Below are 27,504 nucleotides of genomic sequence, written 5' to 3'. Positions count from 1 at the left end.
AGTGAAGCATTAAACACGACACACAAAAAATCTCGAAACGTTATAAAACGTACACGTATGTGTGCAAGAAGAAGAAGAATGGCTGGTTCTCATGCGGCGTTACAATTGTGATGTGTATATTATACAGCTATAACACAAGCGATATTTTATACTACACTTTACAAATTCAGAATCAGTACTTGTGTTACCTTTGACCACTTTCTTAATGGCATGGTGTATTCATTATACAGGTACTCTTTAACATCGGAGTGGGACACATGTGAATCAACGTACGGGATGATCGTGGGCATTCAGTTCATCCTCATCCTGGCCTGGCTGCTCACACTAGCCAACTGCATCATGTCTGGTTTCCTGCGCAACAGACGCCCGGTACGCCACACCTGACTTCACATGCATACCAACTGTTTAATAGTACACGGTATTTGTCAGCATCTAGCATGATCAGACCTGCTGTTATTACATCCAACATTATCATACCTGTTATTGTTACATCCAACATTATCATACCTGTTATTACCACATCCAACATTATCATACCTGTTATTACCACATCCAATATTATCATACTTGTCATAACTACATCCAACATTATCATACCTGTCATTATTACATCCAACATTATCATACCTGTTATAACTACATCCAACATTATCATACCTGTAATTACCACATCCAACATTATCATACCTGTTATTACCACATCCAATATTATCATACTTGTCATAACTACATCCAACATTATCATACCTGTCATTGTTACATCCAACATTATCATACTTGTAATTATTACATCCAACATTATCATACCTGTTATTACTACATCCAACATTATCATACCTGTAATTATTACACCCAACATTATCATACCTGTAATTATTACATCCAACATTATCACACCTGTCATTACCACATCCAACATTATCACACCTGCTATAATTACATCCAACATTATTATATCTGTAATTACTATATCCAACATCATCATACCTGTAATTATTACATCCAACATTATCATACCTGTAATTATTACATCCAACATTATTATATCTGTAATTACTATATCCAACATCATCATACCTGTAATTATTACATCCAACATTATCATACCTGTAATTATTACATCCAACATTATCATACCTGTCATTACCACATCCAACATAATCATACTTGTCATTATTATATCCAACATTATCATACTTGTAATTATTACATCCAACATTATCATGCCTGCTATAATCCAACATTATCACACCTGTTTATTATTACAGAGCTAAAGAGTTAGCTCCCCTGGAACATACCCGTGTTCATGGGTTCCGCCAAAGAGGTAGTGAGTGAGTTTAGTTTTACGCCGCACTCAGCAATATTCCAGATATATGGCGGCGGTGTGTAAATAATCGAGTCTGGACCAGACAATCCAGTGGTCAACAGCATCAGCATCGATCTGCGACATTGGAAACCGATGACATGTGTCAACCAAGCCAGCGAGCCTGACCACCCAATCCCGTTAGTCGCCTCTTACGACAAGCATGGGCTGCTGAAGGTACATTCTGACCCGGACTTTCAAGAAGTACGAAAGAGTTAGCTCCCCTGGAACATACCCGTGTTTCGTTAAAGAGGTGCATATTATATATCTGTCTATATGTCCAAAGAAGCGTCAAACAACCAGATTTCCTCACAGTCAGCATAATTATGACATCAATCTCATTTTCTCAAATGTCCCCGATATTTCACGAACAGATCTGTCGGTCTCAAGAAGGGAGATTTACTTAGACTCGTTTAATAAGTGTATTTGCAAGAAAGCAACTTTATTTTGCAAGTATAAAAATGGGCCGCTTTTCGTGTAGAAATTTGCAACAATGAACTCAGGTGTTTATACTATTTACAGACCGCCGTCATATAGCTGGAGCATTTCTCAGTGAGAAGTTAAACAAACAAACAAGCAAACGAACAAACAAACAACAACTTTTTAAACAATTATTCATATATTTGGAAATGTATTGAAAGCTGTACTTTATTATTTTCTAGGTATATATAATAAACGCATATGCGACATAATGATATGGCAATAGTACGGACGTATATTTTAAGCCACTTACTGGTCCAACGTAATGCGTTTCTATCAGTAAAGCTGCGGATTTAGTGAGTGAGTATGGTTCATGGCGCCTTCAGCAATATTTCAGCAACATCACGAAAGGGGACAGTGAAAATCGGCTTTACATATTGTACCCATGAGGAGAATAAAGGATTTAAGTCATATTCAGTTATTCGCCCCTTTTAAGACTTTCCAAACAGTAGTTGTCAGAAACTACAGAGTTTTTGGATTTGAGTGAGTGAGTGAGCATGGTTTTACGCCGCTTTTAGCAATATTCCACAGTGGCGGACACCAGACACGTTTTCGGATTTGTGTGACCTGTACGATGGAGATTTTACATAATACATGAAGACACTAACAACTTAAAGCTACCAGTAACATATAATCTGGACGCTTTCAATAAATAATAATTGCGTTCCTTTTCTCATAATATTCCTTAACAGTTTTAGCAAGACTAACGTAACCAAAGGTTTGAAATACATATTTGACAGAACTTTTATACACTGTAATACACAATAAATTGATGTTTGTTCTTTAGTTATAGTTTGAATAAATGCTTCTCTAACCTTTTGTTTTTCTTGGTGAGGGTTGGGATGTTTGCTTGCAAAATGATGATTCCGGATTATATCAAACAAACTAAGTTTTACCAACCATTATCCTTTCAGGAGACGCCACGCATGACCATTCAACAAGTGCCCCAAATGGCCACTGTTGTACAAATGAGCAGCACCAGACACGTCTCGCCCCAGTACGTGACACCCCAGGGCACCTACCTGCCACCTAACGGAGCCAACATGACATACATGACACCCCAAGGAGGCTACGTGACATCCTCGGACCCACCTCTGCCACAATACCATGACCTGCCTACGGCCCAATACCATGACGCACCTCCGCCCCAATACCAAGACGAACCTCCGCCCCAATACCAAGACGAACCTCCGCCCCAATACCAAGACAAACCTCCGCCCGAATACCAAGACGAACCTCCGCCCCAATACCAAGACGAACCACCGCCCTAATACCACGGCAGAGGTCCGCAAAAACGTTGCGTGCTAGGCAGTGGGGAAGAATACCTTTTTGTGTAGCCGACTGTTTTTATACTAGGCCAATATGACATTTATAACCACAAACTAGCTGCTTTACTTGTTTTCACTCGTTTGTACATATTTTAACCCTCGTCCCACTAACTGGGGTCTCACAGGCCCAGGAGATGCTTTCAAAACATCCAGCTCTTTCCCAGTTACACATTCTTTTGTGAAATTCTAGGTATTCCTCGAACAACATCTCAGCTACCTGTACACTTTTTATGTTCATTTCAACAGCTGTAAAAAACAAGTTACTGAACACTGTTGGACGGCACCGTTATTACTGAACATGGGCCTCAGAGGCCCAGTCACCCCTCTTTTTTCTAGGTTTTGCCATACATATTATTGAACTGGACACTGAGTGGTAAGCAATCAATCAGATATTAGCCATAAGTCGTCCGGGTATAAAGGACGTTGTATTTAGCCAGTTTTTGGAAAACTTAAAAGAAGATGATGATGGTGGATGTATGTCAGAGTGTTCTGACAGCGGGTCGGACAGTGACTACGTTGCGGGCTCCAGATCTAAAACCAGTTCCTCAGATGAAATGGATGATGTTAGTGAGGAGAACAATGAAGTACTAGTACCTGTGCAGCTGGAACAAAGGGCGTACTTCACTGGAAAAGATGGAAGCAAGTGGTTCAAGGAACCACCTCCCACTGGTCGCACAAGGAGGCGGAACATCCTCCGTGGTCCACTTTACAAGGTTGTTAATGCCAGTCATGTGACCACTGAAGTTGAAGCTTTTAGCCTTTACATTCCAGATGTTATCGTACAACAAATTGTACATTTCACCAACATTGAAGGAAGACGGATGGCAAGAAAACAACCCTGGAGAGAGACTGGTGGCATTGAAATAAGCGCAATCATTGGCATTCTTTATACCTTTGGCCATCTGAAACACAATATGACAGACACTGATGTTTTGTGGTCACAAAAGTATGGCATACCTCTGGTCAGAGCGACAATGTCAAGATCAAGATTTCAAAACCTCATATCGGCATTGCGGTTTGACAATAGAGAAGATCGAGGGCTTCGTAAAGAGAAGGACAAGCTTGCAGCAATTCGAGACGTTTGGGATATCTTTGAGTCTGCTGTAGGCCACTACTACATACCAGGATCAAATCTTACGGTAGATGAGCAGCTGGTACCCTTCCGTGGGAGATGTGGATTCATCCAGTATATGCCAATGAAACCGGATAAATATGGACTGAAACTGTTTTGGCTTGTGGACTCAGAATCTTTCTTCCCACTGAAATGCATTCCATATCTTGGCAGAGAAGGGAATTCAAGACGTGTAGGCCTTGGACGTCAGATAACTCTCAGCCTTTGTGAACCATACTTTGGAACCAATCGCAATGTCACCGCGGACAACTACTTCAGTGACCATGAAGTTGCATGAGAGTTATTGTCCAATGGATTGACTCTTGTTGGAACTGTTAGGCACAACAGACGTTTCTTGCCACCTGAGTTCACTGCAAAGAAGGGAAGAAGTCGAAAAGCAAAATGTGTCACATTGTTGAGTTCGATGCATGATGGTCAGGTGGTGGAAAATTCTGAACGGAGAAAACCGGAAATAATTTCTACAACAAGACGAAAGGTGATGTTGACACGTTTGATCACATGGCTTACAAGTATACCGTCAAAAGAAAATCTAAAACATGGCCTCTTGTCATGTTCATGAACATGCTGAATGTTGCCGGGATTGCCGCCTACATATTCTGGACAACAAAGTTCCCTAGAACTGGAGCTTCCTCTAATGAGCTAAGAAGAAATTTTCTCCAGGCACTGGGTGAGGGATTAGTACTTCCTCAAATACAAAGAAGGATGAACACTCCACAGCTGCAACGTGGACTCCGTATTGATATGCAAAGTACAGTTAATCTTCCAGGACCCTCCACTGATGTAGATGACGAAGGAGTAAAACGTCGCCGTTGCTGCATCTGTAGCAGCAGCAAACACCGGAAGAGTAAAATCACTTGTCATATGTGTAAACGCAATGTCTGCAAGGAACACAGTACTCAGACGATCGTGTGTGAAGACTGCCTCTCTACTGATATGTAATCATGTTGTTATGCGTTCAGCAGAGATATTGTTGGTTAATTGACCATTATGTTAAGGTATTGAACAATGAAAAACAAAAGACCTTTAGATTCCAAGTTTATCAAAATATGTTTGTTACATGTAAGGGTTACTAGTAGGGCTTAGCCTTGCTGTTCTTGCACTGCTGGCATTTCTTTGGTCGAGCTCTCCACTGGTGGTCCAGCATCTGACGTAGAGTAAGGAAAAGAAAAGAACATTTAATTTGATGTGTTCAGAATATTTCTGTTTGATTTCACTGCCGTGTTATTTGTGATGGAGATGATAATCAACACTAAATACCACATGCGGGTCCTCATACTGGGAGTCATAAGCTCCAGCTCCTTCTTCTGGGAAGCGCTCTCGTGCCATGTTCAGGATAAACAAGTGTTGTTCCTGGAGCAGCAAGTTTTCCTCCAAACTGAAATTGAAAAACATGATGATTGCTTTCTGTTAATATTAAAATGTCCAAAGCAATATAACGTTTTTCGTCTTTTATGATAATTCTTTTTTAATGGATTAATCGCGAACAATGTTGGTTTTTTTGCGCCACTTTCAAGACTATTTCACTTTGTTACGGTAGTACTAGTTTTTTTCAGGTGGAAGTCCCAACACACCTGGAAACATATGTTGGTACTGCCAAACCCTATGGTGGCATTTTCACTACAGAGGCATTTTCACTACAGAAATGTTGATTTGAACCGTGTACCTTGTGGCCCTGTACCTTCACAGCGCCACAATCATCCCCGAAAACCGAAAGATACGTACTACAAGTTGTCCATATAATGCTCTGTAGACCTCTTTCCGAGAGTTCCCATGATGCTGCAAAACATGCAGGAGTCCTGCTGTAGCAGTGTAACTGAAAATACAAAGAAATACCCTTTTATGTGCATTTTACGTCTACTCATATCTCCAAAGGAGTTGAGAGCTTCATTAGAACAAACAACAAAATCGAACTACAAAAAATCTGTAAAATGTTTATAATAATGGTAAAAATAACTTCCTGGTTCCTGGAGCCAGTGTAATTATACATAATGTTGCCCTCGACGTTAGTGAAAATATATCCAAGACCAAATATAAAAAGGGGTGACTGGGCCTGATAGGCCCATGTACAGTAATATATGCTGTGGAATATGTTGGTGGGATGAGGGTTAATGTTTAAAATTAACATTATTTTTATATATGCCCTTTTTCTGATAAACCGTATTCTGCAATGTTTAGGGCCGGTTGGATAGACTAGTGTTTATCGTTTAAAGTCATTAACATTTTGTGCTTTGAAGTGCATTTAATTCATATTATGTCAACATATTCTCACAGTTTTCGTTCAGATAAAATATTGTCTAATGTTAGATATTTTAAGATACCGGCAAAGTGACAATGGAAGACAAATGGAAGGCACAAGCAGTGCAGGGCTCCATTTTTTTTCTTGCTTTAACCCCAGAGAACTTAATTACCCACTTCCTGAATTTTCTTTCTTTGCAAGTTTTGCATTCAAACGATTACACTGCTTCTTAAAGATAGTAAATGGTAATCTTGTATGGAAGGTGTCACTGCCAGTAATGGGAAATGGTTCCTTCATTTACTTTAACATGGGATTATCATCGTCCTAGCTTAGATACAAACGATTGTGTACTGGTTTCGGATCACGACACTTGCGACTTTGGAGACAGTTCTGGACTTTATTAGAACTTTTAAGAAACGTATAATGGTTGAGGTTCCATTGCAACTTTGTCATTTGCACTAAATGAATGGATGACATCACCTTAGGTATTGACATATTCATGGTGCTAGTCAAAAGCTCGAAGTCCGGGAAGTTTAGATTAATTCATTACAAAACATATTGTCTTAGATTTAAGAATATCACTTGGGAAAATGAATCTCAAAAAGGAACAACCTTTGGTTCTAACAGTCAGGAAAACAAAACTATCGTGACCTTAGCTGAAAACGGTGCAAGGTTCACTGTGATTCACATGATAAGTCTATCTTAAGCAACACAACAAACGTTTCCAAACGTGAAATTTGTCAATCATTCAGTACTTACTTGACAGTCAACATGCTGAAAAAAGGAAACAATGGTCGTCGTAGTCGTGGTCAGGCTTGGACAGATGATCAGACTAAAGCTTTGCTTAACTTATGGGCTGAGAGAAACATAGAAGAACAACTAGGTAATCCAAAAATCAACAAACATGCTATCTATGAAGAGATTTTGAGAGATCAGTTGCACAGTGCAAAATAGAAATGCACACTCTTAAGAGATGTTACAGACAATGCAAGGCAGCTATGAAAACTAGTGGAAAGGGACGAAATTTGTGTCGATATTATGATGAACTGGACAGAATACTTGGCTCTCGTCCCATAACATCACCACTGAAAGTTGTTGAGACTGTTCAAAGCAACACGTTGATGACGACAGCTCCCGTGAAGATGAAGTAAACATCAGTCGTATTGCTAATATATCTGATCATGATATGACAGAAACAGAAGATGTCTTGGAAACTGAGCCAGATCAATGTCAGGATGAACCAGAAGAGGATACTAACAGATCTGAGGAAAACGTTGTCAGTCAAACACTACAGCCCAAACAAAGTCAATTGGCTAAGAGGGGTTGCGATGTGAAACAGGATGGCCACAAGAAGAGACCCCGAAAGTCACGTCTAGAGATAGCTCTGTCGTCTGTGATGGACAGTTTAACATCAAGTAATTAGAAAAATGAAGAGAAGCTCTTGTTTTAGAACACCGCAAGCTTTATGTTGAAATGAAAAAGATGGAAATGGAGAAAATGAGGTTAGAGTCAGAAGAGCGTCTTAAGGGAGAGGAGCGTGATCATCAGTACAGAATGATGACCATGATTATGTCTCGTGTTGGAACAACACCCATTGTGGATCCAAATCCAGGGACATCACAGAGTCGCCAGCAACAGTGGCAAAGCTCCTACAGTCCGCCAGTCAGTGACGACAGCAACGTTTCCTATCAGAAAGCTGGTGAAACCTTTTATAATATGTGACATTCCGAAATGGATGATGTATGTACCTGTACAAGTTCACACATACATTTCATCTGCTGACGGTTCCAACTGTTTGAACATTTAATTTTACTTGCTTTCGTTTCTCGTAAGGAGTGACATTTAGTTAATGATTGTTTTCAAGATATCTTTAGTGAGAAATCACTTATCGTGAAACTTTTTATGTTCTTTAAAATGTTCTTTTTAGATTTTCTTTGATTATTCTGAGTTAAACTGTCACATTTCATCAAGCTGCAAAAACCGTTGGGGCAAATTTTACATCAACATCCAACCGTTTTCGCAAACGACGCCACCTTCCTTTCAAACGTCCAAATGCACACCTAGTCGTCATCCTGGCTCTGCTCAGACGATAATTAAAGTTCTTTTGGGACTGCGCCAGGTTCCCTCTGTCTGGGCAAGCCTCCATCAGCCAGACTTTCAAAGGATCAAAGGGGTCCCCAATAAGCACAATAAGTACCTCAGCAAACCCGTTGTTGGTGTGGAGAGTCTTGCTCCATTAAGGGAACAGTCGTCCTGAAACTCCCCTATGAAATAAATCAGAATTTGCCAAAACTCTGGCATCGTGCATCGTCCTGGCCATCCAATGCAAATGTCTGTAAAGATGTAACGATAGTCACATACCGCTTGCAGTATAAGGGAATACCATCCTTTCCGGTTGATGTAGTCTCCATGATCATGATGTAGTGCTATTATCGGAATGTGTGAACCATCGATGGCTCCTCCACAATTTGGGACTCTCCACCTTTCTTTGTAACCCTGAATTACATTTTTAGATTACCTCCAGTTGGAAATGTTATGTACACAAGTGACAAGTGATCCGTTATTGCATTACAAACATTGTGAACACACTCAAAAAGGGTTGATTTTCCAAGACCAAAAAGGTTGGAAACCGTTCTGTACTCGGACGAGGTAGCAAGCCATTATATAACTGCTCCAACCTGATGCTTGATCTCAATAGGTTCACACACTACGTTCTTTTTGCCAAGATAAGGAGCCAGCTACTCACAGATGAAGTTGAAAGTCTCCTCTTTGATTCTAAAATTTTCAACTAGCTGTGTATCATTAAAGGTATTCAAACACAATGTTCTGCCACAAGTATCTGCTTCTTTCTCGTCTATATAGGGTTCTCTCGCGGCTTAGTCTAACTTTTAATTGCAAGGATAAGATGTAGGGAAAATATCTACGTTGAGAAAGGACTGCTTCCATCCTGCTGTATAGTAGTTAAATAAAAGAATTTGCTTTGGAAATCAGTACCCTGTATGTGCATATGAACGCATAGCATATATACTATTTGCTTATGTGAGCAAATGTACTCATATGTATTTTTGCTTGTGTATGCAAACCTTGTTTATATGAACAGGGCCTTAAGTTAGTCTCACTTTTTACATTTTTATACTCTATACCATATGTGTTTTATGTACAAAATTGAGGTGAGACGTTAATAAATAATCTGTCTGTCTGCCTGTCTGTCTGTCTGTCTGTCAGTGTTACTGGCTCGGACCAAACATTTGTCTTGCAGTTGACTCGACATACTTAAAGGCACTATATCACACCACACTTCTCTCAAAATAAATAAGGCATTTCTCTCAATAATACTAACTATCAGCCCTCAGGGGAGCTAACATACAATTTGGTCAAAAAATAATTTAGATTACAATATTAAATTAGAAAGTTCGAATACTCTCGCGCCCTCTACCGGTCGAACATTATTTCAAGCGAACTCCATGGAGTTATGTAGACATAAGATAGAAATCTCAAATCTGGTCAACATTTTGGTTCAAAGTATATGTCAACAAAGTATAATTATATTAATGTCTTAGAAATGCGAAATAAAATGTTAGAACTACTACGTGTAGTAGCAGGGAAGTGGTCACCCATTGTTCTGGGGAGGTAAGGGGTAGAAATATTGACGAGAGGCGCTCGTGTGCTGTATTTCTATAGTCCGTATTAATACCAATTACACTGTTTCTCACTGTTTCAACTGATCGTGTAGGGTGTCTATAATCCACAGCAAGTAAGGTATTTCTGTAGTCTTTATCCAAGTCAATTACACTGTCTCACGGTTTCTGAAGATGTGACCCTAGAGCTAGAAACTATACTGGGAATACAACACATGGAAACAGGTCATGAACACAGTTTCCATTCAAACTGCAGAAGACCGAGATGGGCTCTTTGGGCACTGCCAGAACGCAGTTGGAAGGGGATTGTTGGAAGATTTACATGACGCTTCCTTCAGCTAACTCAATTTACCTTTATGTTTTTGTAAAATGATATGTATCTAACCCCCAAACGGTGATAGTTTTAACATGCCAAACAGAACATGACGTTTCGGTAATGAATGGTACCTCCTGTAGGATCTGGTTTTGCATATAAAACAATATATGGGTGATAATCTAGTTATTTTATAAATTTGAAGGCTTCAGCTATGATTTTACCTTGTCAGACATAATAAGGCCTTGGTCGTAACTTCTGTGGTACAGTTATCTCCCTTTACCACAAAAATGTTACAGTTATTGATATTTACTAGGTATTGACTTTGATGTGATCCTGTTGATTTTAATTTGTTATGAACCTCCTGCAATGCAATAAGCAAGGCGACGCTGGCTCTCTGCTAAGTGATGAGCTGTAAGAAATTGTTCAGTGGTATTAGGCAGCCCTGATGGACCTGATCAGGACCTGATGGATGGACCTGACGGACCTGATGAAGTGCTGTTCACAAAAAGTATTCCCCAGTCATTATGAATCACAAATATCGGGATCCAGGTCAGATTATTTCAACTGTGGAGACAAAATATTGGATAAGTATCATTTCACAAATTTCCATGAAAAGAGAATTTATTAAAGAATACAAATTCTGACTAGTCCAAGCTTCATGAGCAGTTACGTATCATGTGTATACTTCATGATGTGATGATATTTAAAGAAAATTGGTTTCCTTTACTGCTGGTTGGTAATTTTTATAATCATGAAAAGACTAAAATTAGCATATTTCTAATTTCTGTTGACTTTATTTTTTTACCCAGTGTTGTCAAATTGTTCTCATCAACAGTTGGGAATGATGTACTGAAACACCTCAGCAGCATTCTACATTTCTCTGTGTGCCTTGCTTGAGAAAAAAATGCCATACAAGGCCATAATTATGTTATTTTTACAATGAATCATGATAAGATCATTTTCTTATATTTTTATATTTTTTGTTGAACTAGCATCTGCCTTGTGATTTTGGAAATGAGATAAGTTGCCATGGAAAAAGAAGAACATTCTTTGCAATAAGTATAGAAATAAAACAAGTCTTAGGTAAATTCTTTTCTCGTCTACATATCTCTTATAACCAAAGACAGTTGTATTACAGGATACATATTAACTTTTTTTAGTCAGTTTTCAAAACAGATTCATATTTTGTGTCTTCAAAGTTTTTTCTGACCAGGATCCCTGGTTTGTGACTGAGATTAATCAAACACATATGTTGGCCAACAATATGATCTCTTGTCATCCTCAATACAACCCATGTTTATTGATTACACTTTTGTGTTACCTCATTCCATAACAGACCAGTCTGATATGCACAACATTGCTGTGAAGAACAGAGTCCTAAACACATGTGAGAACTCAACAGTGCTGGAAACAGGTTTCTGATTGTCCTATAGAGACACATCCATGTGAAGGAAGGAAACCAGGATTCAAGTATTAAACAGTTAAGATACGTGTCTAGGTTCTGTTTGAAACCTTTGGTTGAAGAGTTAGAATAAAGTATTTTTTCAAATTCATGGAGCACATATGAATGATTCAAAATTTTGATTGAACTTATGAATCATTATTTTCTTCAAGAAATAGATATTTTTTGATAATTAAATCTGAAACTGGTATGTTGTCAACATTACATTCTGTCAGTCATAGTTGACAACATTCGTAATGTTTAACCAGCTGGTTCAACTTGACTTACATGAATATTTCTTGTAAATTATATATTTCGAACCTCTAGTAAATGAAACATTTTAATGCCAGATGATAGGTACATGTTAATGTTCTAAGAAATAGACCCTATTTGGTGTAAATCGGTAACAATAATGGTACATTAACACTGGAAATATGACAAATTCTTTGAGATATAGTAAGGACTGAAGGTGCTGGTGACACAGTGTTGTGCTCAGCATGTCAGACTGGTCTTGCGTGTACTTCATGTAGTTCATATACACACATTTGACGGTATGCATAATTCCACTTCATGGGACATCCTAGCTGCATGTTTGCTCAATATTATGCAGATTTTACTCAGGTCATGTAAAGGTATTCTTCTTCTGCACACTGGGAGGATGCAAGGAGGTTGCACTGCATCAGTTGCTGATGCTGTCGCTGCTCCTGGTCCATTCCTCTGACACAAATCCAGACCACTGTCAGCCACCCTCTCCTAAAGCTGGCATCCTACTGTAAGCAATATGTGTCCCCAGTGGGCAAACATTTAATATTCGGTCACAAAAGCTGGAGACAGAGTTAACAATGCAGACATATCAGGGATGATGAATCAAGGAATACTAACTTATGCTCAGCGGGTATGTCAGAACTATAATAAAATGAAGCTTTGCAATATGTTGATGTATTTGCCTGGTATGAAATCTTATGGATTTCTGAAGTATAAAAGTAGGTTTCTCTGAAAGTTTATATTTCCTGCCAAATTTTTTGAATAATTTGTCAATTAGTGACTGGTAAGCCTGCAGCTTATAGAAGATAACATCTCAGTCTCATTACTACACCACTCAACTTTTGATAGGGATTGTGAAACTTGTCATTTTTCTTTAAACTTACACATGACATTGGAATCAGTTTTGTGTCATGAGGTGAGTATGGTTTTACGCCGCTTTTGGCAATATTCCAGCAATATCACGGCAGGGGACACCAGAAATGGGCTTCACAGGTTGTACCCACGTGGGGAATTGAACTCAGGCCCACCCCACCACCGCTTCTGTCATGGAGAGATTAAACGATATCCCTATCAAAAGTGCTGTAGTATATTTATCATTAACTAACCAGTTCAGTAATGTTGAACATATCTGGTTATTGGGGTGGAAATATTCTCTATTTATAACATATTAATATTTTTACAAGATGCTTTTCTCAATATTTCTTCACGGGGTCGTTGGGGTGGCCTAGTAGTTCAAGTGTTCGCTCGTCACATTGAAGACCCGTGTACAATGTGTGAAGTGCACATCAGGTGTCGCTGCCGTGATATTGCTGGAATATTGCTACAAACTAAAACTTCCCCTCTGTCTCAATATTTCTACATCCAACAGCAGGTCACTGTGTCTCAACAGATCAGCCAGATGCTTTTGAAAGTTGTTACCTGCTCAAGCATAAACACACAGACAGAGCCACCTCTCCGTTATGCCACCTGCTTGTGTCCTTCCTTGTGCAGCAATCGTGTAGGTTTTGCTTGTAGACAATGTTGATTGTAGTATGTACCCATCATTGTCCTCCTCTAACCGTCCCCTAGCATATACTCCCAATTATTTTTACGCCTTTTCCAGATCAGTGAGATACTGATAGCTATTCTTGATATATTTTTCAGAATGTAATTAGGTGTTTTTTGACGTGATAGAAAGATTTATGAAAATAGAACTTTACAGATGTAGTTTGAATAAATGTTTATTTACATAATATTTTCAAATTTTATCTTGTACCAAACTGATACTTTTTTCTCTATATCGCTAAATAGTATGATAATATTGTCTTCCCTTTCCTCACAGCCTTCTAAATATTGAGGGTGACAAATCTATTGGGTACTTTTGCATGACCTAGATGGGCATGAGTGGTTATCATATACACAACAGATATACACGTTTTACTTCCTTATCAGGGGAGCTTGAGTAGCCGAATGGCTCATGCATATACCTGTCTCGCTTAAGGATGGGTTTGATTCCGTACAAAGTGCACTCTTATGGCCATCCTCGTGTGCCCCTGATGGAAGTATAGATTATATATAATAGACAATCACCAGCTGTGTCTTTAGTGATAGATTGATATTTTATTATATGGGACCGTTTAAAATTTATGGCTAGTGGGGATGATGGTGATATTTATAGAGAAGCATGTACAATGTAAATGAACCCCCCTAAGATTTATGTACCAAAAAGTGACCTCCCCAAGCATGTCATGACTAAATCAATGATACCTCCACCCATAATTTTGAAGCATAATTTAAAAAATTATGTACAAAATTGATGACAAACCCCCAACCCCAACCCCAAACATCATCACCCCCTTCCATAAGTTATGAACAGTCCCTAAAGTGGAATGTTTGAAAGAATGTTTTGAAAAGATAACATTTAAGAGATTAAAGTTTGAATTTTGAATATTCTATTCTTTGTGGCAGATTTTGCTTTATGGAAACTACCATTTACCTTACTTTAGGTTGGGACAAGCATTCAGAGCTTCCATCACCATGAAACTGCTTGTATATCTGTTGTATTTATGCTAGCTGTCTCTTTCCCAGAAGGATAGCATGTGTATGTATGTGTATGTATACACGCATATGTCTTTTAAATTGGTTGAATGTGCACCCTTTATAATTTTTGTAGAATAAACAAATGCTATATACCGCTGATCAAGTGTCCTGTTTTCTTTGTCCTTGGTGTTGAAGTTTCTAGTGAAACAGTAAATTTGTTCTAAATTGCGCAGTGAAAGACTTGCTCTTTCCATTTTTCAATAGAACAAAGGTTATGTGAATAGTAATATATGTGTTATGTGAAGATTATGAGTATGAACTTATACATAACTTGTGAACAAGTATTTCAAAATTATTCATGAGAAGTCTAGAAGGTCTAAAGACATCCATGACATAAGGACACCAACTGCAGGCTGTCAGGGTAATGGCAGCACACAAGCTGGCCACCTGAGCAACAATTTTGGTATGCCCCTAGAATCAGCTCAACAAGTCATAGTTCACAGAAGGGACTCGCATTGCTTTAAAGTGGTGGTTTCGTCATGGCCTATCATCGTTGAATTCACTGAACTATACATGTATAACACTTGTTGAAGCATGAATATGTACTAAAAACATGAGGCCAGTGATACATATTCATTCAAGCTTGTTAAGCTTGTTATACACGTTTTCTTTGTGGTGCGTCATGTATGCATATATATTCCCCCCTTGTACTCCCTACCATTCATCTGATGAAGGAGCAACCATACACTCTGAAACGTGGTATTATTCACAATAAAGAAAGCGACATCCATAAATCTTGCTTTTCTTATGTATTCCACTTCTAATGCTCTTCAAAGATTTGAAACATTAACTTTATTTGAATTTAACAGAAATCACACCTAAATCTGGTCCGTTCAATGCATGTTCATACTTGGAACAACTGCAGTAGAGATGGCGGGGGTACATTGTGCATTCTATTATTCTTTACCGGTGGTAGGATATCAGGTTGGATGCGGCCATACAACTATGATAAACGTTAATCGTTGTTTCGATCTTCAGACTGTCTCTCGACTATCATAAAGACAACCTTTCCACATGGGCAGGCTTCCTCGCCTACAGCACAATATACACAAGTGAACTATTGTGATCTGCACAATCTCTAGTAAACCCGGATGTTAAGACAGTTTTTTTTTACCTGAACATTTAATACATATGAGTAATTTTGTGTCCTGAGAAATGTTTTCCTGTTATTTGACAGTCCCGGACATGTTGAATTTATGTGATGGTGTTCAGACAAACTGTATTGGAGACTGGTCTTAGGAATGAATTTGATCACACCGCCCCAGTTTTGTCATGTTCCAACAATAATGTAACATAATGTTCAAACTTATAACCAATGTGCGAAATAGTCTCCAAATGTTCCTGAAAGTTACTGGCCCACAAAATAATTCACTAGCCCGAAATTTGAATGTACAATCAAGCAAAAGATACCAACATAGATATAGATAAATAGAATACGACATTGTCGGCATGAAACGGGTTACATATTAAGCTGCTAATATGATGAACATTTTGATCAGGCCATAATCTTGCACAATTAAAAAGTGTATTTTTAACTAAACAAGTCGGAGAGTGATATGTTTACAAAATGACCCCATGACAAGTCACTAGATAGTCCGGTCAGTGACTTTGAGATTTACTGGCCCGATTGGATTTTTACTAGCCATGGGCTAGCGGGCCAGTGGCTATTTCGCACACTGCTTATAACTGATCAATTTTAAAAGTACAACTGTATAAATGTTTTCATTCCCTCCCTCTTATTGCCACCCCTTGCCAAGGAACCGGATCGGGTGGTTGATGCATGGCGTCGAATCCCTTGAGTGCATTAGATACTTAACCCGTGAAGATCCGGGTTAGAATTGATCTTCAGTAGCCCATGCCTGTGGTAAGAGGCGACTAACGGGATCGGGTGGAGGGCTCGCTGACTTGGTTGACACATATCCCAGTAGATTGATGTTCAAGCCTTTGATCACTGGATTATCTGGGCCAGACTCGAAAATTTACAGAGTGCCGCCATATAGCTTAAGCCTGGAATAAAGTTGAGTGCGCCGTAAAACTAAACTCACTCATATCCTTGAGTGCGGCGTTAAACAACATGTAAACAAACTGTTCCATGGCATTACATAATGAGTTGTCGTTCATGGTGTTAGTTTATATTGCACAATAGCTATAGAAATATTACGTCACCAGCGGTGACATGTTTCGGATAAAATATTCATCACGTGACATCTGCTCAGTCAAGTGGAACGAAATAGCGCAGTCCATAGCTGTGTTTTGAGAACTGGTTGTCACGAACACTGGGTAGCTGAGCTACTGCGACGTGGGACAGTGACACCATGGAGCAGAGGCAAAGATTGAACGTGGCCTACGGGGTCATTTCTGGAGTTGTTATTTTGTGTGGTAAGCGACTTTTAGAATATAGAAATACTTTCAGATCGTTCTGTTGTAACAGAGACCATACGCCGACATTTGGTTAACTCGATAAAGTACGTTCGAGAACAGCGTACATTCTTATTATCTGAAGGCTTAGCAAGTTCACCTCTCGTTAAAAGGGAGAGATATATAGATATTAAAGTTAATATTCGAGGCGGGGTTGGTGGGTGGGTAGGGTTGAAGGGGTGATGTGTCAAGAAAACATAGTGTCTCAATGTCTCACATTATCAAATGGCATCTCGCAAAGTGGAAAATAACCCCGTTATTGTACATAGTCAGTGACCTCCCTTGCCTCGAGCTAACGGCTTCATGCATGTTCCGGGTATTATGTCTGTTGCACTTCTATCTTCTCTTTACTAAGGGTTTCGTCTGTCTGTCTGTCGTTGTCTGTGCTGCACATTTATCATCCAAAACTGTGTTCCACATGATATATCGCTTGTGTGAGATCATATGATATCTCCTAGGAGATATCGTTTTGACAGTAGATTTTGTACAATGCCCCGACAATGCTATGACGTCATCAACTTGATGATATCACAATGCTATGACATCACTGCACTTATGTTTTCCAGGAATTATCTATGGTGCATTGACGGGTTCTGTCTCCACCATCAACTCGTCGTTCCCAGCATGGGTCTATTGCTTTGCGGTTAGTATTTCAAGACGATAAATATGTGCCTAAACCTTTTCATTTCCATAAAGAGGCTCTGCTAACAGTATTGATCATTGTCTGATTCCGGCTATACATATAACTGGTGCCATGTACTCGCGTATTTTCCGCTTCCATCACAAATACACGCAAATACACGGTGCAGTGTGCGAAATAGCTACTGGCCCACTTCCCCTTGGCTAGTAAAAATCCAGTCGGGCAAGTAAATCTCCACAGTCACTGGCCCGACTGCCTAGTGAATTTTCTCGGGGTCATTTTGTAAATATATCACTCTCTCCGACTTGTTAAGTTATAATACACTTTAAAATCATGCAAGATTATGGCCTGATAAAAATGAAAAATGTTCATCTTAATAGCAGCTTAATGATGAAACCCGTGTCATGCCGACAATATCTTATTCTCATCTATTTTTGTTTTCTTTTGCGTGGTTTCTACATTCACATTTCGGTCTAGTGAATTGTTGCCTAGTAACTAACTTTCAGGCATAGCTAGCCCTACTGGGTAGCAAAATTTGGAAACTATTTCGCACACTGAATACTCGTAAAGTGTCGACATAAAAAGTAAGCAGAAGTCGAAATAGGGGTAATTTTATTATTTCAATATATGTATTAATTTTCATTTTGGGGTAGAAATTCATACTGAGTAATACATTGAGTAATTGGGAAATTGAGGTCATTGATGGGTCGACTGTGGAAGATCCTCCTCACGTCTGCCATAACAGATTCCGTAGATCCGGGTTAGATGTGATCTTCAGGAATCCATGCTTGTCGTAAGAGGGGCCTAACAGGATCGGGTGGTCAGGCTTGCTGACTTGGTTGACACATGCCATCGAATCCCTGGTGCGTAGATCAATGCTCATGCTGTTGATCACTGGATTGTCTGGTCCAGATTCGATTATTTACAGACCGCTGCCATGTAGCTAGAATATTGCTGAGTGCGGCGTAAAACTAAACTCACTCACTCACTCACTGTCATAACAGTTTCGGAAAGCATGTTATGCCTTCACCTCAAATGTTGTGAAATGTACAACCCAAATACTGGAGATGCTGTGATGTTCATAACAGAAAACAACTAATTAATAGACAGGTGATGTCATCCTCCTATCATATTTCCGCCCTTCTAAATCAAATGGACCGCGGTAGTGGTTAGAGCGTCCGCCCGGGAGAGCGGAAGGTTGCGGGTTCGATTCCCGACCGCGTCATACCAAAAGACGTTAAAATATAGCTCTTGTTGGTCCCTGCCTGGCGCTCGGCATTAATGGGTACAACAGGGTCGGCTCGGAGTCAGTATAATGTGTCTGAGTGGGGTATTCATGCTTAACTGCGGCATGGTATCTCAGTGGGCTAGCACTATAAAACCAGCTTCAATCTGGGCTAGTACAAGCAGCCCAACATACACATGAGCGAAATATTGTTAAGTACGACGTTAAATCCCATTTCAACTCAACATCTAAATGAGTGGGAGGACATCAGGTATTTGACATTAGTTTGGAACAGATCATCGATATTTGTCAAATTCCTTTTCTTGACAAAGTCACCATCACCTGCATCATGGGGGCGGTTACCTTGCCTGCCAGACCTTTCGAGCATACAAATATATTGCTGCAAACGGAAAATAGAAGCCTCAGCCTGTATAGTTCTCCATTTCCTTGAAAAATATTAAACCTAACATTTTCTTTTCAGTATATAACTCCTGGGATTTGTGGGATCGTTGCAGCTGCGACCAAAAACACTTGTCTCGTAAGCGGAAGTTTTAGTTATATTTCATGCATACAACTGTTCATACATGCATACAACTGTTCATACATGCATACAACTGTTCATAAAACTGTTCATACATGCATACAACTGTTCATACATGCATAAGCTGTTACTGAATGTTTAGAACCGTTCGTGCATGCATAAACTGTTCAGATATGCGTATTACTTAGATATGCATGCAACTGATCAGACATGCATGCAGCTGTTCAGACAGGCATGCAACTATTCAGTTATGCATGCAGCAGTTCATGCAGATATAAATACCATGGTTCTGATATGAATACCACTGGTCAGATATGCTTGCATCTGTTCTGATATGAATACCATTGTTCAGATACGCATGCAACTGTTGAGATATGCATACAACTGTATAAATAACCCCCAAAAAGTAAATCTAAACTGCTTCTTTTTGTCACCAAATTGTCCAGGGGTTCATATTACACAATGTTTGCTTCAAGGAGCACGAATTTCCGAACCTACAAGGGATCGGGGGAATGTCTTTTGCCACTGGCATTTTTGGCACTATCACTAGCCGGTTAAATGGTCACTTTTTTTCCAACTCTGACTTGCCAAATAAACTGCAAGTATTTCATAAGAAAGTTCAGATAAATGTGATTGTATTCCAGTACATCACCCACCTCGTGTTGAGCTTGCTGACCCTTTGCCTGATGGCCTACGTCAGTTACACTGCTATTACACTGTTGTCTGTCTTCAGCACCATCGACCTCTGCCCTGACAGGTAGGACAGTGCCGTAAATACATAAATAAGTGTTTTTTTATCCATACACTGAAAGACCACAGTTTATATATACACAAAGAACTTAATTAATAACCCCCTGTAATTTAGCAATGACAGGTTTTCAACTTGTTCATAAAAATGATCCGTATGATCCTTTGACTCATGAAAAACGACAAAATGATTGGAATCCATGTTGCTTTTGTGATGATTATTGCTAATTTTATAAAACATTGATTTTCATACAAAACCATTTCTGGTTTGGCCCTGTGATGATTATTTTAGGGGGTGGTGGGTGTTTGGGGAGGTAGGAGGGTCTTCGATTTTGTACACATGTTCGGAGAGGGGGATCAATTGTGTACATAACAGTATATACAAATTACGCTTACAAAATATCGGAAGGGGAGGGGCTCATTGATTTTGTACATGACATGCAGGGAGGGTCACTTAACCCCCTAGTCATAAATTATGAACGGTCCCTTATTTCAATCGTGAGACATGTCAGGGGGTGCTTAACTAAGTTCTTTGTGTATATTAAGCATACTGCCTTCTGTCTAGACCACTTCGTGGTTGTCTTATGTGCCGCAAGTAGCAATTAACGGGGTTCCCTGACTTGCTTAAGGCATATCATCGTATCGATGAGAGAGTTTCACGCCGCTTTTAGCTATAATCCAGCAATATCACAGCGGGGGACACTAAAATGGGCTTTATGCATTGTACTCAAGTTGGGAATCGAACCCGGATTAAGGCGTGACGAGCGAACGCATTAACCACCAGGCTACCCCACCGCCCCTCGTCATATCAGATCGATGATGTCAAATATACGAGAGTTTGGTCCAGGGACAATTATTAACAGAACACCGTCCAGCTGCAACCTTGATGAGTGAAGTATTAAACATGGCAAACAAACAATCTCGAAACGTTTATAAACGCGTACACGTATGTGTGCAAGAAGAAGAATGGCTGGTTCTGATGCAGCATTACCATTGTAATGTGTATATTATACAGCTATAACACATGCGATATTTTATACTACACTTCACAAATTCAGAATCAGTACTTGTGTTACTTTTGACCACTTTCTTATTGGCATTGTGTATTCATTATACAGGTACTTTTTAACATCGGAGCGGGACACATGTGAATCAACGTACGGGACGATCGTGGGCATTCTGGTCATCCTCATCCTGGCCTGGCTGCTCACACTGGCCAATTGCATGATGTCTGGTATCCTTAGTAACAGACGCCCGGTACGTCACACCTGACTTCACATGCATACCAAGTGTTCAATAGTACACGCCATTACAACATCTAGCATTATCAAACCTGCTGTTAATACATCCAACATTATCATACCTGTTATTTTTACATCCAACATTATCATACCTGTCATAACTACATCCAAGAATATCACATCTGTCACTATTACATCCAACATTATCACACCTGTAATTATTCCATCCAACATTATCATATCTGTAATTATTACATCCAACATTATTATAACTGTAATTATTACATCCAACATTATCATACCTGTTATTATTCCATCAAACATTATCTGACCTGTAATTATTACATCCAGCAAAATCATAACTGTCACTATTACCTTTATCATACCGGTCATAATCACATTCAAAACTATCGTCCTGTCACTATCACAAACAACATCATCATGCATGTCATTATCCCATACCTCATTATCATCTTTGTCTTAATCAGTTCTGACAATGTGGTTTCTAACATTACCATATTATCCCGTCATATCACACCTGTCATAATTATAGCAGTTAATATCATCATACCCGGGAATCACCAAAACCTGTCATTATCATAACTGACAACATCATATCTCACATAACAGTATCTACCATTACACCTGTCATGTCAGTGCCTAGTTGTCTGATGTTGCACAGTGTACACATATTCAAGCTATTAGACTGGCTGATTGTGACCCCTGACCTCCAGGGAAACAGTAAAGGGTTAGCTCCTATGGAACATATCCGTGTTCATGGTTTTTGCCAAAGTGGTAAATGATATTAGAGTTAGCTCATGGGTTTCGTTAAAGAGGTGTCTGATATAAGTACGAAAGAGTTAGCTCCCCTGGAACATACCCGTGTTCATGGGTTCCGTTAAAGAGGTAAATGATATAAGTAAGAAAGAGTTACTTCCCCTGGAACATACCCGTTTTCATGGGTTCCGCCAAAGAGTAAATGTTATAAGTACGAACGAGTTAGCTCCCCTGGAACATACCCGTTTCATGGATTCCGTTAAAGAAGTAAATGCTATATATCTGGAATACTAGTCCAAGAAGCGTTAAACAACATAACCTCCTCGCTCAGTCAACATAATTATGACACCAGTCTCATTTTCTCAAATGTCACGAACAGATCTGTTGGTCTCAAGAAGGATGGTGGTGGAATTGGGTTTAACGTCGTGCTTGAGAATATTTCGCTCATATGACGACGTGCATGCGTGTGTATGTGTATGTGCGGCTGGTTGTACTAGCCCAGACTTAAAAAGCCCACTGAGATACCATGCCGCAGTGAAGCATGAATACCCCATGCCACTCAGACACATTATACTGACTCCGAGCCATATTTTAACGTCATTTGGTATGACGCGGTCGGGGATCGAACCCGCGACCTTCCGCACTCCGGGCTGACGCTCTAACCACTACACCACGGAGGCGGTCCGGTCTCAAGAAGGGAGTTTATTTTAAACATATTTACAAGGCCAATTTTGAACAACTTTGACTCATTTGATAGGTGTACTCGCAGGAAAGCGACTTGTTTTTTGCAAGTAAAAAAATGGGCCGCTTTTCGGGTGGAAATATGCATCAATGGATTCAGGTGTTTATATTAATTATTGACCGCCGCCATATAGCTGGGGCATTTATCCGTGAGAAGTTAAACAAACAAACAAGCAAACGAACAAACAAACAACAACTTTTTAAACAATTATTCACATATTTTGAAATGCATTGAAAGCTGTATTTCATTATTTTCTAGGTATATATAATAAACTCATATGCGTAATTATAAGTTGTTTACTGGTCTCGAGGGGGACATGGGCTGATGTACTCTCGATGTTTGTTTATGTTCCCTGAGGCCGAAGGCGTTTACAGTCATTAACATTTTGTGTTTTGTAGTGCCTTTAGTTCATATTATGTTAACACATTCTCACAGTTTCGTTCAGATATTATATTGGCTAATATAACATATTTTAAGATACAGGCAAAGTGACAATGGAAGACAAATATAATTCCAAGCAGCAATGTAGGGCTCCATGGTCTTTTCTTGCTTTAAAACCAGAGAACTTAATTAGCCACTTAGAACTTCTTGAATTTGTCTTTTTCTTCTTCGCAAGTTTTGCAATCAAACAATTACACCTGCTTCTTAAAATAGTAAATGGTCATCTTGTATGGAAGGTGTCACTTCCAGTAATGGGAAATGATTCCTTCATTTACTTTCACAAGGTATTATCATCGTCTTAGCTTAGATACAAACGGTGTACTGGTTTTGGATCATGACACTTGCGACTTTGGAAACAGTTCTGGACTTTATTAGAACTCTTTTGAAACGTATAATGGTTGAGGTTCCATTGCAACTTTGTCATTTGCACTAACTGAATGGATGACATCACTTCATGTTTTGACAGACTGATGATTGAATAATATGATCACTTTCAACGCGTTGTTCAGTCATATTTCACAAGGGAAGATCATTTTCAGGTTTAAAAGGGAAGTTCCCCAAAGCTCTATACCGGCATGTATTGCCGGTCCCAACGAATGACGGTTTAGAGGGCTTCCACTGTATTTATGGTGCTAGTCAAAATCTGGACGTACTGGAAGTCATGGCAGTTTGGATTAATTCATTACAAAGCATACTGTCTTTGATTTAAGACTATCACTTGGGAATATGAATCGCAAAACAGGGCAATCCTTTGTTCAAACAGTCAGGAAAACAGACAACATCGTGACCTTAGCTGAACAAAGGTGCAAGGTTCAATGTGATTCACATGATATGAATTCAAACGTAAGTCTATCTTAAGCAACACAACAAACGTTTCCAGTGATCTTTTTTCAGGAATATATGCCAAAATTACCTAGGACATCCTTTTAATTTACATCAGACCCCCGTCCATTGAACTGCAGCTTTCCTGCCATTTGACGTCGGCTTGAAATCAAACCAGACAATCAAGTGATCAATGAACCAGAAAACCCAGTTGCATAATTGGAATTACGACTGTTCAGAGATTCTGATACTTGTAAGTAAAGAAAGGCGTTTAAGAATTACAGAAGTATAATTTATCTATTTTTTTGTAATCTTAGTTTCACTTTTGACACTTTTATACTCTATACCATATGTATTTTGTGTAAAAAATTGAGGTGAGACTTTAATAAATAATCTGTCTGTATGTCTGTTTGTCTGTTTAACAACACACTGTGGGTCAGTTTTATTGGCTCGGACCAAACATTTGTCTTGCAGTTGACTCGGTATACTTAAAGGCACTATATCACACCACACTTCTTTAAAAAATAGATAATGCATTTCTATCAATAATACTATCAGCCCTTAGGGAAGCTAACATATAATTTGTTAAAGAAATAATTTATATTACAATATTAAATTAATAAGTTCGAATGAATTAATGCAACTTTGCATTAAATCGACTCTCGCACCCTCTACCGGTCGAACATTATTTCAAGCGAACTCCATAGAGTTATGTAGACATACGATAGAAATCTTAAATCTGGTAAAAATTTTGGTTCAAAGTATATGTCAACAAAGTATATATTAATGTCTCATAAATGCCTAATAAAATGTTAGAACTACTACGTGTAGTAGTAGGGAAGTGGTCAACCATTTTGTTCTGGGGAGGTAAGGAGTAGAAATATTGACGTGAGGCGCTCGTGTGCTGTATTTCTATAGTCCATATTAATATCCATTACACTGTTTCGCACTGTTTCAACTGATCGTGTAAGGTATGTATAATCCACAGCAAGTAACGTATTTCTGTAGTCTTTATCCAAGTCCATTACACTGTCTCACGGTTTCTGAAGATGTGATACTAGAGCTAGAAACTATATTGGAAATATAACACATGGAAACAGGTCACCTGTTCAGTTTTCATTCAAACTGCGGAAGACCGAGATGGGCTCTTTGGGCACTGCAAGAAAGCAGTTGGAAGGGGATTGTTGGAAGATTTACATGGCGCTTCCTTCAGATAACTCAATTTACCTTTATGCTTTTTTTAAATGATATGTAACTAACCACCAAACAGTGATACGTTTAACATGCCAACGGAACAAAAAATGATCAACAATTGTTGAGATACATGCTCTGTGGAGAACCGATGAAGACTAAGAACTGTAGTGAGCAAAATTGAAAATTACATGTCTCTCCTTTGTGTTTGAAGTTATATTACTGCAAATGGTACGTTTTGTCGATACTGATAGCTTACATTCACAGGCAAATTGTGATCGAAATCGGACGGCTGGTTTCAGAGTTATAGGTGTTAGTGTCCATGGCCTCGTTCCACAAAACGATCGTAGAGCTAGGATGATCGTAACTCCCATACTTTAACATAGATTTACGACCTTTCGAAAGTAGTTTTTTTTTCAGGACCTCCCTGGTAAGTTTGCTTTTAAAAATATCGTGAAGAAGACTTGGGAAGTTTTTGAACAGAACTTTGGCCCATACGTAGCACTCGATATGGCGGCCATCGAAGGCACGTTTAGGCACTGTTTGTGCAGAGTAGTTCCTGGACACAAAGTATGGAAATTGGGAAAGCTCTGGAGATGATAGTTCGAACTCAGCACATTTTGGTGCAAAGAACTCAGAAAACTGTTGAGGAATAGGAATAAATATTTTAACACAAAACAGCTGCCAAACGATGCCTTTTAGCCTATTGGGTCCTCCACTTGAAATTGAAGGAAATCTTAATCCGCCATTGCACCAGAAATTTGGAATCATTGGACATGATTTTTCGGAAATTATTGCTTTTAAAATTTAAATTTTTGAAATTACTTTTGAATAATCTGCCCTTTGCTATTGAATAAAGAAGTTGTCATCCATAGATTATCATATGATTTCTTATGATTTCCGGCTTGCTATTGTCGTAACATTGCTGTTTACACGAATCAACGAGAATATGTCAACATAGATTGTCTTCATAAATATACATCGTTCATGTTCTGTTGGTGAGGTAAAAGTATGTGTAAACTGAATTAGAATTATTTGCAAACTAGTAGTTCAGATTGCTAGTGAACCCAGGTCGTGTATGTGACATAGTTTGCCATGGAGATTGAGCAATGTACACGATGTTTCAAGACACCTGATATGTAATCCTTCCCGACTGACAGGTTTCTTGATGGGAAGTGGTTTTACTGGTTTTAGCCCTGTTAAGAGGAGATCTGTACATGGTCTGACACCTGCCTATAAAGTAAACGTTTATTCAACAACTTACCACACAAATTGCACATAGTCTCTTTAATCGAATAAACAATGACATAAGAGAATATTGGTTAGTCACTTTTCTCTAACAGGTGGGAGATAACAGAGCGGCGTAAAAGAACCTCCTTACTACCGTACCGTACCGTACCCTACCAAACCGTACCGTACCGTACCCTACCCTGCCCTGCCCTGCCCTGCTCTGCCGCCGTCTAAATGGCAAAATATTGATACTATTGCCGGGAGAGCCACATTCATACGATCACTCAACCATCCCCGTTGCCGGTTGAGCCACACAATTTTCAATTCTGTTTTTCGTTAATGTGGCTTCCCCGGGCTATAACCTAAGTTTCAGCTTGGGATTCAACACGAAACAATTTGGCGTTGCAAATTACACACACTGCTCATGTTAGTGTCCTGTCACTTGAGGTTATCATCGGTAAACAAATTGAAACAGGTGGCAACCGAAATAGCATTTACTTCTCAAACGCCCTTTTAAAATTCTTGGAGTGGGGAGCTGGGAGCTGTCGAAAAATATGCATTGACCCAGTGAAGTATTGTCAAAGTAATTTTACTTCAGAATCTGAAAATTATATCCTGCATCTGTCATAAAATGTACGCTGTTGTAATTGTGTTTTTTGTACAAATATTGAGGTTCAGTTTTGATTTTGATTTTACAGGTGTATGAGTGAG

The 27,504-nt window shown here is 39.1% G+C and overlaps 2 protein-coding genes and 1 long non-coding RNA gene across 5 annotated transcripts in view; 2 read left to right on the top strand and 1 right to left on the bottom strand.

The window, feature by feature from the left end:
- LOC124257990 overlaps nt 1-21,636 on the top strand; it is a 38,586-nt gene extending 16,950 nt beyond the window's left edge. The window contains exons 1-5 of one of the 3 annotated variants that reach the window (XM_046692069.1): nt 16,997-17,157; nt 17,763-17,839; nt 19,543-19,599; nt 20,247-20,359; nt 21,468-21,636. In XM_046692069.1, the coding sequence (XP_046548025.1) occupies nt 17,094-17,157; nt 17,763-17,839; nt 19,543-19,599; nt 20,247-20,359; nt 21,468-21,621 (465 nt within the window). In that variant the 5' untranslated portion in view covers nt 16,997-17,093 and the 3' untranslated portion in view covers nt 21,622-21,636. Of the gene's footprint in view, nt 1-16,996; nt 17,158-17,762; nt 17,840-19,542; nt 19,600-20,246; nt 20,360-21,467 lie in introns of those variants that run through there. The other 2 variants (XM_046692071.1, XM_046692070.1) reach the window with 2 other exon arrangements.
- LOC124257991 (early nodulin-75-like) lies at nt 304-3,213 on the top strand. Its single transcript, XM_046692072.1, has 2 exons — nt 304-369; nt 2,758-3,213. Exons 1-2 carry the CDS (start codon nt 340-342, stop codon nt 3,112-3,114), a joined length of 387 nt encoding a protein of 128 aa, XP_046548028.1. The 5' UTR covers nt 304-339; the 3' UTR covers nt 3,115-3,213.
- LOC124257994 lies at nt 10,917-26,875 on the bottom strand. The gene is made up of 3 exons (XR_006893479.1): nt 26,865-26,875; nt 23,918-23,927; nt 10,917-11,455 (listed from the first exon to the last, which is right to left on the bottom strand). It is a non-coding gene; the product is annotated as an uncharacterized LOC124257994 (long non-coding RNA).
- Nucleotides 26,876-27,504: the final 629 nt, after the last annotated feature.

The sequence above is a fragment of the Haliotis rubra genome, unplaced genomic scaffold (assembly GCF_003918875.1).
Source record: "Haliotis rubra isolate DU_JTF1 unplaced genomic scaffold, ASM391887v1 Scf68, whole genome shotgun sequence".
Classification (NCBI taxonomy): Eukaryota; Metazoa; Mollusca; class Gastropoda; order Lepetellida; family Haliotidae; genus Haliotis; species Haliotis rubra.
Note: the sequence above shows the minus strand (reverse complement) of the source record. Positions and strands in the feature narration are given on the sequence as shown.